At 40.3% G+C, this 18,441-nt stretch overlaps 2 protein-coding genes across 2 annotated transcripts; both read left to right on the top strand.

The window, feature by feature from the left end:
* Positions 1–346: 346 nt before the first annotated feature.
* On the top strand, positions 347–2,295 carry LOC146752925 (uncharacterized). Its single transcript, XM_085531127.1, has 4 exons — positions 347–479; positions 901–1,023; positions 1,424–1,484; positions 2,115–2,295. Exons 2-4 carry the CDS (start codon positions 910–912, stop codon positions 2,261–2,263), a joined length of 324 nt encoding a protein of 107 aa, XP_085387253.1. The 5' UTR covers positions 347–479; positions 901–909; the 3' UTR covers positions 2,264–2,295.
* Positions 2,296–3,455: 1,160 nt separating this feature from the next.
* LOC146752924 (kinesin-like protein KIF20B) lies at positions 3,456–8,205 on the top strand. Its single transcript, XM_085531128.1, has 4 exons — positions 3,456–3,606; positions 4,535–4,711; positions 6,461–6,580; positions 8,089–8,205. The coding sequence occupies exons 1-3, from the start codon at positions 3,553–3,555 to the stop codon at positions 6,542–6,544; spliced, it is 315 nt and encodes a 104-aa protein (XP_085387254.1). The 5' UTR covers positions 3,456–3,552; the 3' UTR covers positions 6,545–6,580; positions 8,089–8,205.
* Positions 8,206–18,441: the final 10,236 nt, after the last annotated feature.

Genomic DNA, 18,441 nt, shown 5'->3' with positions numbered 1-18,441 from the left:
TCAGTGGCCAAACTACTACTTTAGGATGCTTTGGTATGCTACTTGAGTTCCAAGGGAAAACAGGAGTGTGCAAGGAAATGAAGAATAATATGGGGATTTCTGGTGGTTTTGTTGTATATCCCTCAGAATAGCATCTGAATAGTTTATTGCTTCAGCATCTGATTATGAGAAGCAAGCTGAAATTCAAAAGTAATTGTTTAAATCTTGTCACTGGTCTGGATAGATTTAAGAGTCTATTTACAAATAGAAACCAACAGGCAGGGCATGGATGAAGCTGTAATTGCTGTTTCCATGAGATGTGTAACAGTAATGTTCTTTGTCTCTTTATTTTTAACATAAGGCTAGAAAATATTCTTTCTGAGAGTTCTGCCCTTGTACTGAATTTGAAAAAAGATTTGCAGAGGAAAGAAGAAGAGTATGCAGATCTAAAAGACAAACATTCTGATGCCGAGAAACAAATTCAGCAAGTACAAAGCGAGGTTTGTAACTCCAAAGCCTAAAACCTAAGTCTTGTGAAAAAACGCTGATAACTGGGAAGAAGAATGCTATTTACTTGAAGAGAAATAGACTAATTTCCAGAGGCTCTTTAATATTAGCATGTATATTTTTTTTCTTCAATTTCAGCTTCAGTGATGTTAATAGTTAAAATTTAATTATTAAACAAGAAGATATCTTAAAACCCATTTTGCAGGATCTTAGTCTGAAAGTTTATTGGGTGTGCTTGGGGTGGAAAATTGAAGCTTAAAAATGAATTCATGTCTTCCTTGGTAACCTTACACTTGCTGTCATTTTCCTACTCAGCAGTTGTTTGTGAATTCCTCTTTATTTAACAAAGAAGTATTTGGCCAGGTTGGATTACAGAAGTCTTTTAATGAACCGTGAGCTGTGCTTACATTACAGGTGTCCACGATGCGTTCTGTGGAGGAATCCCTCAGGATCAAGACGTATGAACTTGAAAGGGTTATTAACTATTTTAAGGATGAGCTGGATTATAAAGACTTCTATATCCAACAACTTAAGCAGGTATTTTACTTGCTCTTATTTTTTATTAAATGAATGATGCAGGTTTTCCAAGCAACAGGAAAAAGGTCAAAAAAAAAAATAAAAAATTGGAGCAAAATGAAAGTGGCCAACTGAAATTAGTGGTAGACCATGAAAGATATTCAAATAATTAGTCACTACAGAGCACTGGCAGATTGCTTTAAATACAATAATCTGCATAGTAAATACATATGTAATACATGCATATAACCTGATCTTGTTGAGTGACATCACGATATGTTAATTGAAATGTCTTACCATAAACTCTTTTTATCAGCTTGAGTCCTTATTTATGCTATATGAAAAACTTATTAATTCTAGGCTGTCTTAAAGATTCTGCTTGTTTTTACTGTGTATGCTTTTCTTTCAACATGAAATATAGGAGCTGGTGGAAACTGAGAGGATGGAAGATATCTCCAAAGACTATGACCAACTATGTGACGGTCAGCCATTATTTGTGTGTGTGTGTGTGTGTGTGGAATATCCGTGTAAACGTTGTCACATTGCTAATGACTTTGAGTCTTCTGTGTTTCGATTTTAAAACATGTCTGCATATATTTGTATGTAAATATTTCAATGGAGATGCTCTATTTCTTTTAAAAGAGCTTTTGGTCATGGGAGAATCTTGATTTGAGAATAATGGGAGCTAGTAGGGAGTTCATCTGTAAATTTTCAAACCTTCAGATCTGTGTGCAAGGGATAGAATAATTTGAGTTATGCGGATGGCATTAGAAGAACAAGAGGAAATGCAGCTTGAACAAGATGAAATGCTTCAAGCTCAGTTAGAAGAGAACCAAAAATTAGCTTCAGGTAATCTTTCCAGGGAAAGGGAGCAGGGATGCAAAAGGGGTTTAGACGTACTGTGATAGCCACTTCCATTTTCATGTGACTGTTACTTAGGCATTAACGTTCCATAGTAAACAACAAATCTCTTGTAGTTAAAGGCTTCTGTTATTTCTTTATGTCTGTAGCAGATAAAACCGAAGCTGCTTTAGTAAAAAGTCATTGGTGTGGTATTTCAAATATATATTTGAAATGATATGCTATCTAACCTCATTTTGTGTATTGAGTAGAACTGATTGCATGGAAACACAAATACAGTGAACTGGAATACCAGAGCAATGGTGACTGGCAGCAAAAGAACAACGAAAGTGATGAGGCAAATTTGAATGAAAACAATACAGAATTAATAAAGCTGCAAAAAGAGCTGGAGGTAACTTAACTTCAAAGTTGTAACTTGATAAAGTAAACTGTTATATTGATTACAGAAACTTCCTGTAAAAGCTGCAGTGCAACATGCAATAGGGACCAGGTACAGCTTTTTTGTGGTACGTTAAGAATGGCATCACTGATGCCCCCATAGTATAGGAAGTGTAGCCTTCCCTACATTATGCTGCCATGAGCAGTGCTTCTTTTGCTGGCCTCTGAACAGTTAGTTGTCTTATCCCATCTGATGTTATTTTTTGTTGTTGTTGTTTGTTTGTTTTTTTAAATAAAAGTAATGGGCTGGCAGTGGGAGTTTTCTAAGTGAGTATACAATAGGTTACATCCACTCTGTTATTGGAATGGTTCTGAACTTCTTTCCTCCTTCACCTTGAGTAAGCTTATTCATGATATTTTTTTTAATGCACAGAGCCGATTCACTTTTTCAAGAAGAGGGGAAAGTTGAACATTCATTGCTTCATTCTATACCACGTCAATGTGCTATAAGCAGAGTATACTTATACAATTGTTGTTTGCAAGAAAGGAATACTAACTCAAAGCAAATTGTAACTTACGGTGTATTTGTCAAAACTGTTTTCTGTTAGTTGCTTGTGCAACTAATATAAGCTATCAAAATCATCATCTAACTTTATCACCAGGAAGCCTTTTTTGTTGGGCTGCAGGTCTACTAATTTTCCTTGGTTAAAAGACTTTTATTTTTTCCAAGCAGTTTCTCAGGTGCTCTGTCCTATATATGAGAATGTCTGCCAGTAGGTTTGATAGGAAAGGAGACTACTCCTACAGTGTAAACTGTGTTGCTTTTCTTTGTCTTTCAACCCTAAAGGAGCTGCAAGTTTTTCTACAACTGCTGCAAGGCAGCGTAAAGTGTTAGAAGTTTTTAAGTTAAAAGAGTTTTTCTTATACTGACTTTTGGTGTAAGTTCTGTAAAGCTTGTGTGAACATTTATAAAGAAAAAGAGATGTTTTATGGAGGCTCTCCAGTCTGAATAAGAAATACTGGAAATGATTATTTTTTAATGGAAAAGAACTAATGATTATCCAATACCTGCCTTTGGGAATATTCTGTAGTAAAAACTGCTAATGTTTCTGTTATCTTGCAGAAACAAGTCTATTTAATGATGACCTGGCTTTTAAGACTTTTATTCATTAATGACTCACTATTTCATTTTTGGTTTCTTTGAAATAGGAAAATGAGACTAAGTATCAAACTGATAGAAAAAAGTGGCTGGAGGAGAAAGAAGAGCTCCTAAATCAGATAAAAGAAGCTGAGAATCTTCGCAACAAAGAAATGAAACAATTTGCTGAGGACCGACAACATTATGGAAAGCAACAAGCAGAAATCGTAAGTGATGAGGTCCTGGCAGAGTTGTCTGGTGCCTGTAGTTTGGAGACAACTACATACCAAGTATTAACAGTAAGGGTGCATAAGAGCAGCTTGTCCAAGTCCCCTTGCTTTCTTATGTGGCAGAGCCCATATGAGAACTGCTTGATTTGGAAAAGGAAGGAATGGGGGGGGCACAAAAAGAAAGATCTTTCATAAGTGCATAATGAAATGTCACGTATGTGGGACATCAATAAGAAAATTACAGTTGAAAAATAGATCACTATTTAATGAGGCTAAGAAAGTATTTTGTACAATAGCTTTTGTTTGTTCTCTTTTCTGCAAAGCAGAAGGCCTTTACGCCTTTATAAGGAAGAAAAGGCAATTGAGTTTCTAAAGAAACCCCACAAACTTCTCTCCAGATACTGAATAAAAATACTTGGTCAAACGGCCACAGTTTTGCTCCTTTATCACTTTCCAAATAGTGACTGATAACAAAGTCACTTGAGTTACTTGAGCTGTTTGCTGGGCTCTTGTCATGTAACTTCTTAAACATGTGAATCTGTACATTCTGCAAAGCTTTTTTTACATCTGGAAGTAGTTAGTCCCGACTTTCTGAACCTGCAAGCAGCATAGAAGGATGTGAGGAGCTTAGTATTATTATCACTTTGTGACTTTATTTTCCTAAAGCTCATTAGTAATCATTAAATGAGCAAATTGAAGTTCTTAAATAATACTAATATTTTTTCACAAGGAGAGTAATGTAGGTTGTCTAATAGAAGCATGGTTTTGCTTCTGTAGGTTTGTAGTGCAACTAGTTCTAGAGCTCCTGTGGATCTTGAAGAGATCATACATTTACTAAGACTGTAAAACGGTGCTAACTACCGAAGTGTTAGAACAGTTCAGTGTGTAGTAGGTGATGTTCACTGTTCATCTGTTCTTCATTTAGGAAAGACTTGTTGCCCAGCTGGAGGAAAAGGACCGTAATCTTCAAAAGTGGCGTGAGGAGAGAGATCAGTTAGTAGAAGCTTTGGAAAAACAGCTCAAAACTTTGGCTTCTAATGTCATACAAAAAGAGACAGAAATAGCAGAACTGAGACAATCTGCCTTAAAGGATTCAAGCAAGGTCAGCTCTCCTTTCCTCCTACCTGATTAGCTACCCATAAATTCTGTAAAACTCCTGTACCTGCTCTTTGTATTCTGGGTGTGGTTCTGTTCTTGAACACTGTCGTATTGACATCATGTGCAACTAACCAAAAAAAGCACCAGCTTTTATTTTTGTTCTTCAGAAACAGAATTTCTGTTAATTACTAAAATTTCAATTTTTTCAGTAGTTCAGATAAGCAGATGTCAGTTTGATGCTTATGATCCTACAATTAGACTGGACATCTGTAGCTTTTTCTGATAATTCACAGCATTTCCGGATCCCAAGCTAGGCTCAATACTCAGACAGTAGTTCTGTCTCAGGTTTCTTACTTTCTTTGCTTTCTCTGAGGTAGTATCTACAATGGCATGAAAAGACAGAAGGGGACGTGGAGAGAGATTAAGGGAAGCATCAAAAAGCAGAGGGGGGATGATCTCTGGAAGTTGCATTTCTTATTTCAACATCCAGCTTTTAATCAGGATAGCCAATCTAAGCCGTAGCATAGAATTTCAGAAGCTAAACAGAAGACTAAATGAGTTGTGCTCTTTTGAGAATGTTTGGATTCACTTTCTCTGAGAAGAAAGATGTTCTCATAGCAAAACTTCCCCTACAACTGCCGACTTTCTCACAGTACCGAGGATTTGGGAACAAATAAAAGCTCGGGTTATTATATCTTAAGAGAGATGAAGGCTGAAGCACATAAGTAAAATAGAAGAATCAAAATATATTGTATTACAACTTCCCAGGCAATTCTGTGACTACTGCACTTGTAACAGTGACCGTACAAATCCGTGAAATGTTACTGTTCTTGAATAGTTAAGTGTTCTAGCCTGCAATTCTAAAACTGATGCTACTAAGTAATTGCAATACTGCTTGTGTGTGTTAATTCCTTTTGCCAATCCCACAACTCAGCAGTTTTTACTGTTTATTAGGATAATGCAACTGTGATAGAAGAGTTAAGAAAAGAACTGGCTGACAAAGATGACTTTATAAAGGAATTAAAACAACGCATTAACCACAGTAGCCCTCAGTGTTTGCCAGAAATACCTTTACTTGAAGAAAGACAAAGTAGAAGGAATGACTCTGTAAATGAAAAGGTATGATTATATTTATAGAAAGTCAGTACTTAACATCTTGTTAACCCCTTTTTGTTCTTCTGTTTTCCTAGGAGATACTGGAGCTAGAATCATTTTTCTTAGCATATAGTCCTTTAACTACATATTCAGTGATGAGTACTTGTTGGTTCTTTTTGTCTTCCACTCAAGCATGAGCTCTCATCTTCTCAAAACTATTTTATTTACTAGAACACCATCTCTCTGTGTACATTATGGAACTTTTCCATGCAGTTTTCCATGTATTCGTATGTGGATGCTGAAGGTTTAGCAGAGGTTCAGCCTTTGGTGTTCTAACATAGCAGCTGTGAGCGTGCAGAGTATGGGGGGAATGGATGACAAAACGACCAGCGTTACAGATTTTGTCCCTAAATAATGTCTCGCTTTCTCTCTTTTGGAGGCAGAATACTGCCTGAGACTGTTAGTGAGACCCAGTAGGGTGTATCTGAAGATCACACAATGAATAGATGTTACTACCTTCCCACACTTGTGCTGTGTTTCAGCTTACGTGTTCATGTGGCGTCTGAGCTTGAGGTTTTACACTGTAACTTTAGAAAACTCGAGATATTTTGGAGGTCTAATGCATAGCCTAATCTTTACTCCTTTTAAATATTTACAGCCTAGGAAACAACAAAGCAAAACTAAAACTGGAGAAAGTATTCCATTAAGATGCAAAGCTGAAGACAATTATTTGTCACGTTGATGTACTAGGAGCCTCACTTCATTAAATGAATCTGAGGTTAGTATGAAACTTCAGATCTGAAAATGTTGTGATTGTATTGCTTTTGATAAGGAATGAGTAGGAAAAGATCTCATGTTCTCTAAACAATTCCCAAGTTTTAATTTATTTATCCCTTTCAAGGTGATCAGATCACCTGTTTTTATAGCCTTTGATAGGAATAAAAGCTGTTGAAACAATTGTGTGATGAATTTTTGTCAGGTGCTGTTGAAAACTCTCCTCTTGTTAATGCTTATGAAGTGGCTCATGATTAGATAAGTTACTTGGAAAAAATTCATGGAGCCACTGAAACGGGCACAGCAAATTGAACTTATTTTCTTCCTCTGCAGGATTTCTGGATATTGTTTTGTTAGCAGATGATGTTAATCATTCCTATATAAGTTTTTAATTGCTAACTTTCATAAAATGGCAGTTACATATATTTTAAAAACAAAGTATTTATTAACCAACTTGATTCTTGGAAATACAGTGGGTGGTGATACTCCATTCAGATTCTTAGCAGAGCCTGATAAAGTGGCTCTGACTACTTTTTGTCTTTCTACAATCTTTGGTAACTTTTTGAGAGGAAGAAGACTCCCCTCAGGGGGTTGGAACAGTGTAAGTAGTAAAAGCTGCTAGTCTGTGTTTGGGACACTGGAGTTTGCTAGTTACTAGCAGCAGTAGAAGCAGCCATCTACCATTTTCTGATGTCCCCAGCAGCCTGTCTTCCAGGTGTTCAACCAGCATCTGAACTCATTTTTGATATGCTAGCTGAATTCCTGCCATAGAGAAGGAGGAGTCCAGGTGATCTCAGTTCTGACTTTGTTGTTCCTGTTGAGAAAAACAGGATTGGGTGGATTGTGGACAGTAAGTGCTGCTGGGGAAATGCATACTGACATTTCCCTGTCACTTAGCTGTGCATTTGCTGCCATTTGACCATGAGCAGGTACATGATAGCCTTCAGCTTAAGTACGGTGTCATTGCTTGAATGTCTGTATTCTCTCCAGGGAAAAGATAGCAATGGAGTTCTTTAATGACTTGTACTGGGCTTGCACCTTGCCAGCTGGACCTTACTTATGTAAATAACATCTCTAGTGTAGAAGAGGAAGGGCAAATTCCCTAAGATTAAGCTGAAAGTTAATCGAACACTTGAATCAAATGCTCCTGTTCCTGCCCAGTTCTGACGCAGCAGAGTTGAGATGAAGAAAATCGTGTCAGTTCTACCACCATTCTCTATTAAAAAAAAGTGTAGTTGTCTGTGCCCTTGAGAAAAAATGACTTGTAAAGTATCAGGCTCAGTTTAACATGGAGAACTTTTTTTGTGATCATAGATTGGAAATAATTTTAAATGTAACAAGTTCTAGGAAAGAAGGGTAAAACTCTGCTGTAACTGAAATAGACTTCTTCTGTTACAGGTGTTCTTACAGCAGGAAAATCGAATGCTTACATATCCTTTTCCAGATGCTTTATAGCTTTTAAATCTCATGGCTACCTTAACACTTGCACTTAAAATTCTTCTGTGCTATCAGGAGCATTTGGGAACTGTCCTCGACTCTTCTGGAGTGTCCGCAGAAAATGGCAAAACTAGTCGGTTCCCAAAACCGGAGCTGGAAATCCCACTGACACCTCTGCAACCTGATAAGATGGAGATAAAGCAGCACGGCAGCATGATACCTTTAGGAGTGAAAATGCCTAAGGCAAAAAAGAAAAGAAGTGATGACATGGATGAGGTATGACCTAGACCCAACAGAAAACAAAATATCTGATGCCTTTTTACCATTCTCATTTAAGCATTAAAAAAATGCTATTTCTACCTCAGTAAAGTAGTTGAAGAATTTAATCAATGAACTGCTTTAATGAACAAAACTAATAGCCAAGCTCAGTGATAATGGTTTAAGAGAAGGGAATTTCTCTTAACTCCATTGTGTATTTTCTTTGAAACCTGTAGACATAAATCAGCTTTTTAGACATCATGAGATGTCTAATACTGATATCTTAATGTCCTGTTTTTATAATTGAATGCTTATTTATTATTTGATTTACAGTGGAATAGTTACCACTAGCATATACTTCCCTACTATTAGCAAAAGTGTTTAAAGTGTTCACTTTTGTGACATCAATTGTTCTTTCCAAAAGAATCATGGCTGAAACTTGTCTTATTTTCCCAGGATTTTGTGAAAAGTGAGAACACGAAAAATACAAAATCTGTCATGGCTTTTAATTCACCCTCTGCAAGTGACGAGAAAATGGTTGGTTTTTGTTCTAGTTTTGAAGCTAGCTTGGGACTTCCTGTAATTGTGTGGTCACACCAAAGAAGCAGTGTCTTATCCTTATGTGTATACCTGAATGGGAATCTTAAATGCTTATGAGCTCTTCCTATTAAATTCCATAAGCTAGCCAAAGGGCAAGTCAGTCTGTCCCCAGAGCGTGTAATGGCTCTACTGTGTAATGATTTGGAGGGAAGGATATTGCACACTGAATAGTTGGGAAGAGAAGCTTTAGTGTATTATCGTGTGCTTTTGTAAGTGAAGCCCTTGTATTAAACTAAGGTTCATATCATTAATATGCATGGCAGTTATTAAAAACAGATGTTCACATGTGATAGCAGTATCCTTGGCATGGTCAGAGTATGAGTAGTAGATTTTTCCCATCTGTTGTCTTCTGTTTTGTATGTTTGTTTATTTTATGTAATTAGAACAGCTTATGTAAGAAACAACTCCACCGCTTGGGAGCTACTTTTAAAGAAACTACTGCCTTATTAAGAAACTTTAAGAAACGTATGCCTTGAAATAGCTGAGATTTTGACAACTCCCTAAAGGGTATAAAATTGTCTACATTACTTGCCGTTGTGGTATCATCAGCATAATGAACAGAGGTGTCAGTAGTAAAGCTCAAAATGTCAACTTAAAATAACGTTGAACTAAAATGAAGTTTAAACAATGCTCTTGTTTCACATGTTCACATCTCTGTTGAACAGAAATCCGGAAAAGACTACTTCCTGAGAAAGCGAGTACATGCTTCAAGACTGACTAAAAAGAAGGATGAAACACTGCAAAAAGTTGGAGATTTTATTCAAAGCTCTCCTTCTATTATACACTCTAAAGGTTGGTGTAGAATAAGTTTTATTCCATGTTTTCTAGACATTGTAGAATGGCTTGTTTCTGATGTAGGCTATTAATGTATGTGTTCTTAGAGAACTTGTCTGCCATGTTAAGTTGTCCTTTAATTTATGAAGTAAATGCATTTATTCGTCTCTTCAGAGATTCATTATTACATTTGTGAAAACCTACAAGTATACAGAGAAAGTTGGTTCTGTCTTGTGCTTCTGTCAGCACGAAAGTTAGGCCTGTTGTTTAACTCCTGCTGAAGTTTCTGACTTCCAGCGACTTCTGAGCCATGATTGTCTTTCATACTCCATTTTAATGCGTGCTTTAAGCTGCCGTACCTGAAGCTATAAACTGTTTCAGCTATAGAAGCAATAAAGAACCTCGATGAACAAATACAATTTCTGAGTATTTTCACTTAAATTTTACGTGTCATTTATTAACCAAGTTTGTTACGAAGCTTTTTATGCATTCAGTGATTTAAAGACTCACAAAACCAGTAAGTTGATTGGTTTACGTATCAAAACAAATTTCTTCTAGCCAAGAAGCTGATGTCATCAGTAAGTTCTCCTAAATCAAACGAACCTGAAAGTCTCGAAGAAGGAGAGACCAAGCCAAAACGATCCAAAAGGAAGCTGTATTCCACTGTCGTTTCTGGCCCTCTAGATATACCTGCTTCTTCGGTAAGCGATTATACTGTAGTCTTGGCTTAAAATAAACTACTAAGGAGTCCAAACAGACTGGAGGTTTCATCTATTTGCAGGAGGAGGTTGAAAGTACTGAGGTATTTCTTTATTCTACCAAGTCATTCTTGTTGGTCTTCCTGCTGTTCTGTTTTATTTTGTCCTCAAAGATCTCTGTGTTTGGCTGGCTTACAGTTTACTAAGTAGGTGATGTAGCAATCACGGAGATGTCTTCTAATTTGGAATCATAGATAATTTCAGTGTGTTGGAGTGGGATTATTCTACTACACACTTTTCTAGAGCACAACTTAGACAGCTTTTTAGGTATGCTTAAACTATGATCTCCTGTCTCAGCCAACTTGCAAAGGATCTGATGTGCCAGTTTCATGACTCTGTCGGCAGCTATTGTGCTAGGAACATTCTTGCTCTGTTGGAACTGCATCTTTTAATTATATTAGAGTCCTTTTTCTGTTCAGCATAGTGATCATTTGCCCATACTGTAATATCCCTCTGAATTTTTTGATGATTTGACGAATGATAGGGGCAGAAACCAAAATGTTATTTTTTTTTGTTAGAGGATGAAGAAGATGAGACAATTTCTTTTCTCACTGTAGTTCTGAGAACATGGAACTGAACCGAGAACTGAAATTCTGGGCAAGTCATAGCTACAGGGATTGAGGCTAAAAATGTTTTCTGAACGCTTCATGTTTCACAAAACAAGTATTATAATACTCTTTTGAAAACAAGTATTTCAAAATGAAAGCTGCCTTCAGGCTTTCCTCAGATGTGTGTGCTTTTTTAAGATAAACAGGATTTTGTACATTCTCCATATTTGTTCCTTGTGATTAAGCTGCATTAAAATGATCTCGGTATCCCATAGTTTTCTGAATAAAATATAATAAGCAAATGCCATTCTGAAATCCATTTAGGGGAAGAAATATGTTTGCGTGGGTCAAGAAGAGCTTGTCAGTCTTGTGTGAAAAGATGAGTAACTTTTGAAATGTTTTCTTCAGGAATCTGAGGAACAAAAGAAGGAAAGTGATCATCTGATCATCAAGCGACGGCTGAGATCCAGAACAGCTAAAAAACCTTGAAGAAGCGTGTTTGTTCCCCTTTCTCAGGACATACTTTTATTGTATTATTAAAACTGGTTGTTAATAAACATAACAGTTACTCCGTTGTGTTCTTAAATTTGTATATAGGTGTTTGTTGCAGAACGGTGGGAGAAAAGCAGACGACCACACCTGTCATTGACATATGATCAGCGAATCTCATTTATTCCTTGGCTGCGTGTACCTTTATAATACGGATAATTAGCTCATACATATTGCAAAAGTGGAGCTCATCATTGGTTCCCAATTACATACCATCCCCGAGTATCTTAACAGCTTGTTGTTATCAACTGAAAGCTACTCCCTTGCTGAGTTCCCAGAACCATGGCTAGTTTCTCACCATCCCAGGGCATCTTGTTATTCTCACTGCCCTTGCAAGTGGCATGACTGTTAGATTAACTGCACTGTGTTTACGACCCTCCTCAGCTAACTAACTGTAAAAAACCACTCTCTACACATGAGAAGCATCATTTCTGTCCATGATTAGAAATTAGGTCCTAGTAATTGATTTAATTGCTCTGCTATTCTTACGGGATCCCCAGTTAAGGAATCAATTTCCTCCTTGAATCTCCTGACTTGTCTGCTAGTAAAAATGGCAGCTTAGCATGCCCTATTTTCCTTTGACCTAAGGAGACTTCCCTAAGAGGATAATGTGAAGTATTTGTAAGGTTAGTTTTAGAGAAAGGAGAACTCTCCAGGTCCTGTTTACACTGTTCCAGTTCCCTCAGTAACTGAGAGTGCATCCTCCCTCTAGGGCCCTGCATGGGATCAGCAGCTCAGCCAGTCCCCTTCTCTGGAGGGGTTGCTGCTGCTTGCATTGCTCTAGAAATTGTGGGGGTTGAGGGGGGGGAGAGGGAATGTATCTAAGGGATCCCATTTATGATCTTTCTGCTTTTTTTTTCTTTTGAACTTTGACTCCTTGTGAGGAACTGTTACTTCTTGCACCCATTCAATGTCATAAGCCAATTATTTTTCAGAGAAAGGAGTATTACTGTTTACATATAAATTCAAAGTCTGACAAGCCCAATCTTTGTCAGACCCCTATTTTGGTCAAAATAATGATTTTCCCTATAGTGGCTCTCTAGGCTTTTTGTATACAGTATTTAAACATCTTTTTCGTTATCCCCAGTTTTGGGATTATTTTTCCAATTCTGAAGCTTCTCCCCAAGGGGCTTATCTTCAGGCACAATTCTGGGGATGCTTTTCCCTTGTACTTGGGAGCTCCTATTCCCCTTATCTCCAGAATGATGCTGCGAACTACTCAGCTCACACGATTCTTGGATTTAGGGCCCATTCCCTCTGGAGTACCTCGCTCTGATTCTCGGATTATTAGGGGTGTGCTGCTGGCACTTCATCAAGTGCACAGGGTACCATACAGCAACAGCGCGCTCCCAGACTCACCTGAGTCCCAAGACTCACCTGAGACTCAAGAGACCCCGCAAAGCAAGAATTAAATTCCCTTGCCTCTGTCTGTGCACGAAATTACCGGGACTGCAGGAGTCAACACCTGTGCCTTAGCTTTCATAGAGCCCATCCTTTATGTAACAGTTTCCTATCAGCCATCCCAAGAAGTCACCTCACCACCCAGGTTGGACCGCTGAAATCAGTGGGGTGCACCTCTCCTGTCCAGGAACCCCAAAGAGGCGATAATAATCCCAGGCCAGCAATTGTAGTATTAATATGATGATTTTATTCAAAGTCTTTGTTAAACAAAGAGGGAAGATTATGGTATGCCCTATAATCTTGAAATACCTCTTGGTCACCCCCATTTACAAGATGATCAATTAAAATCTTATACAATTAATGAATGGGTGCAAGGAACTACAAGAAGGATCTGATTGCACAGCAGTCCCCATTGGAGATAGCAATCCATAGGATACAGGCAGGGGATGGGGTCCTAATAAAAACTTGGAAAGAGGCTACACTAACACCACAAGGGGAAGGTCCCTATGTTGTTTTATTTACTGCAGAAACAGCTATTCGAACCGCAGAGAGAGGATGGACTCATGCCAGCCGTGTTAAAGGACCCATCAGTGACGAGAAGTGGGAGGTAGCTCCCGGGAGTGACGACTTGAAACTCACACTGCGACAAGCCCAATGGGTATTCCAGGTAAAGGCTTCCCCTGAAGAACACTACTGCTGCTGAGAAGAACTAAAAAAACCCCTCGTAGCTGGTTGCAACCCAGTTGATGAGTGAGGCAGAGGAGTGAACTGTGGGGAAAGATGGGCCTTAGGGGTATCCATTGGTACTTGGGGATTCTCACAGTGATCACATTTTGTATAGCAGCACAATGCCACACACACCAAGCTTCCTTACATCCCTGTGTGACCTGGTACCTATACAGCCCAGTCTAAACCAAAAGGGTTACTATTTTTGCCTAAGCTCAAACCCAGGGAGGGGATACTGTAACCACCCAGGCTCATATTACTGTGCCTATTAGGGATGTGAAACTATTGCCTCAGATTGGGCACCTGGGGCTGGGCAGGATAAATATCTACAAGCAGGGCATGGACCCTATGGGTGCATACCTCCTAACCGAAACCCACAGTTGGGAAGATGGGCTGTGTGGGATTAAAGACAGAGAGTGTCATGGTTTAATAATTTTGTAATTTTTGCTATCAGTATTCCACATCATAACATCATATTAAGCATGAATAATTTTACTGAATCTGCAACTTACAGAAGAAGACTACATCTCCCAGGGAACAACACGATGGGTCACGGGACCTGGACTCTATATTAACTCTGTCGCAGAACAGACTGACGTCTTTCGAGTTCTGGCGTTCAGGGCAGTGTGTGGGAGCCTTCAGCCGTTCGCCTAGATTTACAGTAGGCCTCTCGGTTACGGGACTCATTCTCTCTCCTATTTTGCTTGATTCGTTAGCTCAATTTTCAATTATATTGTATTATATTGTGTTATCCTGTATTTCGATATAGTATTTAGTAAATAAGTGTGCCTCCTTAGATTGTTGCCGCTGTTTTCTTTTCCTAATTAACTTTTTTCCTTTCGGCCTAGGGCCCCTCCGGGGCCCACGGCCCCCTGTCACGGACGCAGGTGGATTTTTAGTTCAAACCGTGACAGATTTTGGTGGAGAATGCGGGCAAATTGAGTTGCTGTTTTTCTGTGTTTTCTTCTGTTGCTCTTTTAGCTTTTAACAGAGCTATGAGTTTTTTTCCCTGTTAAGGAGCTATCTCGTGTTTGCGGTTCTGCACCTGCGAGCTTGACCTTGAAAGTCCAGGCGGACTGCCAATACTTCGGTATATTTTATAAACACTGCTGAGCTTTGTTTTCTTTTACTTTTTTCTCTCTATTGGAGGAAAAAAAAAATGTTTTCTCTACTAAATTTGTTTTACCAGGGACTGTGTGCCATTGGTTCCTTTTTTGAGACGCTCCGAACATATTGGGTCATGTTTAAGCTAGCCACTTTTTCTTATGGAGCTATAAAATTGTATAATGGATTGAAAGCATGGTTAGCAATGCTCACTTCGTATCTGTATACAGCTCCAGAGGGAGCAACTAATGCAACTAATTATACAGAAATAGTGATTTTTAAGCGTGCTCCTCTTTTTTTCTATGAATCCTTTATGCAATTTTTGAATGATCAGTGGGCCACACTCTTAATCTCCCTGATCTTACTGTTGATTATTGTAATAATCTCACTCAGTATCTGGATTTATAACATCCGGAGGAAGTCTTCCCTAGAACCAGAGAATACTGAGTGGCAGGGAGTGTGCAGAGGCTTTGAAGAGATTCTCAAAGGACAGACATCTTCAGTGTTATGGAGCTTCACTCCTGAACACTTGAAGAATCCTGAGAGTTTGATTGCATATTTGAGGCAGGAATGTTGTGGCTCAGGCAGATCTCAGGAGGCACAAATGATTTTGGGCCTAGCTAATGCTTATCGGGCCTTAGTCAATACCATTCCTGAGAGGGAAGTTTTTGAAGCTGAGAGAGAGAGTCTCAGGGCCGAGAAGGAGAGTCTTAGAGCTGAGGCAGAAAAACTTTGGACTGAGAAGGTAGAGAGAGAAAAAGCTTTTGAAGCTGAGAGAAAAGATCTCCTGTACCAACGAGACTCAATCTGGTACGAGAAAGAGAGTCTTAGAGCTGACGCAGAAAAACTTTGGGATGAGAAGGTAGAGAGAGAAAAAGTTTTCGAAGCTGAGAGAAAAGATCTCCTGTACCAACGAGACTCAATCTGGTACGAGAAAGAGAATCTTAGAGCTGACGCAGAAAAACTTTGGGATGAGAAAAGCTCCCTGCAATCCCAACTCAACACTCTCCAGTCCGAGCACGGCGCCCTCCGGTCCGAGCACGACACTCTCCAGTCCGAGCACGGCGCCCTCCGGTCCAAGCATGACACTCTCCAGACTGAGCGCGATGCCCTCCGGTCCGAGCACGACACTCTCCAGTCCGAGCACAGCGCCCTCCGGTCCGAGCACGACACTCTCCAGTCCGAGCACAGCGCCCTCCGGTCCGAGCACGACACTCTCCAGTCCGAGCACAGCGCCCTCCGGTCCGAGTACAACACTCTCCAGACTGAGCGCGATGCCCTCCGGACCGAGCACAATGCCCTCCAGACCGAGCACAACACTCTCCAGTCCAAGTATGACGCCGTCCAGTCTGAGTGCGGCACCCTCCAGGCCAAGCATGATGCCTTCCAATCCAACTGCGACACCCTCCAGTCCAAGCACAACACTCTTCAGTCTGTGCATAATGCCCTCCAGTCTGAGCATAACGCTCTTCAGACTGAGCACAATGCCCTCCGGACCGAGCACAACACTCTTCAGTCCGAGCATAATGCCCTCCAGTCCGAGCATAACGCTCTTCAGACCGAGCACAATGCCCTCCAGACCAAGCTCAACACTCTCCAGACTGAGCACACTGCCCTCCAGGCCGAGCATAACATCCTCCGGTTCGGGTACAACACTCTCCAGTCCAACTACAACAGCCTCCAGACTGAGCTTGGTGCAGTCCAGTTTGAGCGGAACGCTCTCCGAGACCAGCTATGTGCCCTCCAGGGTGAGTTGAATGTATTTAACCAACTACCAGGGGCACATGTAGTCCAATTTGGCCAGCCACTGGGGGCGCATGTAGTCCAATCTGACCAGCCACCGGGGGCACATGTAGTCCAATTGGACCAACCATCGGGGACACCAGATACAATGTTGGTTGCCCCTGTAAGAGGGCGAAAGACAAAACAAGTTTCAACTCAGTTAGAGAAAATGCAGAAGGAGTTAGAAGAGCGGAGGGAGTTAGGAGAGCAGGACTCAGGAGACTCAGGGGACTCGGGAGAGCAGGGGGAGTCAGAAGACCAGAAGAAGTTGGAGGAGCAGAGGATGTTAGAGGGGTATAAGAAGATGATAGAGGAGCAGAAGAAGTTAGAGGAGCAGAAGAAGTTAGAGGAGCAGAGAAAGTTAGGAGAGAGGAAAAAGAAGGAGGGTTACCTGGAGGAAATAACACAAGCATCAGGGTCAGGGTCAGAGTCAGAAGAGGAGCCAAAAGCTACTTTTTCTTTACGAGAATTTCTCAAGTCCAAACTTGTAGATGGGGCAGCCTCATCAACACAGTTGCCACCATCAACACCTGGGACTCTTGATAGAGCAAAAGGTGAGCAAAGTATTACGACCATTATTGATCGATCTTTTAAACTGAGTGAAATTCGAGATCTAAGAAAGGATTACACACGTCAGCCAAAAGAAAATATGGTCACTTGGTTACTTCGCTGCTGGGACAATGGTGCCAACAGTGCATGGCTCGATGGCAGTGAAGCTCGCCAACTGGGTAGCATTTCCAGGGACCCACGTGTGGACAGAGGTATTGGCACATGCCAAAATCGGTCCTACACCCTCTGGAAGCGGATGTTGATAGCGGTAAGAGATAGATTCCCCTTTAAACGGGACTTGGAGCCTGAGAGAAAGAAATGGACTGATATTGAGAAAGGTATCCAATTTTTGAGAGAAAATGCTCTGGTGGAAATGCTATACAGCCGCGAGTTCAATCGTAACGATCCAGACCAATTACATGATCCTGAAGCAGTCCGCGTTCCACGACAGATGTGGCGTGACTTTACAAAAGCAGCTCCTGAAAAGCATGCCAGTGCACTTGCATTAGTATATGGCAAAGGGGACAGGAAACCCTTTGTGAATGAACTAATTGGCAGACTTCAGGAACTTGAATTATTTATAAGCGCCACAGAAGTTAATCTGTATACTTCAGCCATTATCAAAATTGTGGAAAGATTAAACGAAGTGGAGGGAACACAAAATGATATTATTGACAAATTGGCTAATGTGCCTGATGTAGATGAATCCACGGTGGTACAAGATGATGGAAACCAGGATTTCCACAATCGCCTATTGAGGAAGCTAAACAACATGAGTTCCTCTCGACCTGTATCATCGAAAATCTCAACCATTAAAAAGAGACGTCCTCGTATTCAAGCAAATGACGATGATAAGTCACCTCGAATCAACAATGAGACTACACGTCTTGCCTTGTTGCTTTTCCTCTGTAGTCATGGGGAGGACATGAAGAAGTGGTGTAATTCATCCACCTCTGCACTTCAGGCACGAGTGAAAGAATTACAAGGTGAAACAACTACCAAGGTGAACTCTTCCAAGAAGGGGAGAGTTCCAGTTGCTGCAAGCCACCGAGGTAAACAATAGAGGGGCCCTGCCCCCAGCCAGGGGGGGGAAAGGGACAATAGAGTATACTGGACTGTGTGGATTAAGTGGCCTGGCACATCTCAACCACAGAAATATAAAGCCTTGGTGGACACTGGTGCACAATGCACCCTAATGCCCTCAAGTCACCAAGGGACACAACCAATATATATCCATGGAGTGACTGGGGGTTCCCAAGAATTGACTATGTTGGAGGCCGAAATAAGCCTCACTGGTAAAAACTGGCGAAGGCACCCTATTGTGACTGGTCCAGAGGCTCCATGTATACTGGGAATCGATTACCTTAGGATGGGATATT

Source organism: Coturnix japonica, unplaced genomic scaffold (genome assembly GCF_054131305.1).
Source record: "Coturnix japonica strain WE unplaced genomic scaffold, WE-NBRP24 Scf040, whole genome shotgun sequence".
NCBI classification, from domain to species: Eukaryota; Metazoa; Chordata; class Aves; order Galliformes; family Phasianidae; genus Coturnix; species Coturnix japonica.
The sequence above is the reverse complement of the archived record's forward strand: the minus strand, read 5'-3'. Positions and strand labels throughout refer to the sequence as shown.

Bases quoted from the DNA above. Each gene is read 5' to 3' on its own strand.
- LOC146752925 (XM_085531127.1), top strand. From the start codon at position 910: ATGCGTTCTGTGGAGGAATCCCTCAGGATCAAGACGTATGAACTTGAA. The intron at 1,024-1,423 runs GTATTTTACTTG...CATGAAATATAG, and splicing joins ATATCCAACAACTTAAGCAG to GAGCTGGTGGAAACTGAGAG. The intron at 1,485-2,114 runs GTCAGCCATTAT...TGTATTGAGTAG, and splicing joins CTATGACCAACTATGTGACG to AACTGATTGCATGGAAACAC.
- LOC146752924 (XM_085531128.1), top strand. From the start codon at position 3,553: ATGAAACAATTTGCTGAGGACCGACAACATTATGGAAAGCAACAAGCA. The intron at 3,607-4,534 runs GTAAGTGATGAG...TTCTTCATTTAG, and splicing joins GAAAGCAACAAGCAGAAATC to GAAAGACTTGTTGCCCAGCT. The intron at 4,712-6,460 runs GTCAGCTCTCCT...AAATATTTACAG, and splicing joins CCTTAAAGGATTCAAGCAAG to CCTAGGAAACAACAAAGCAA.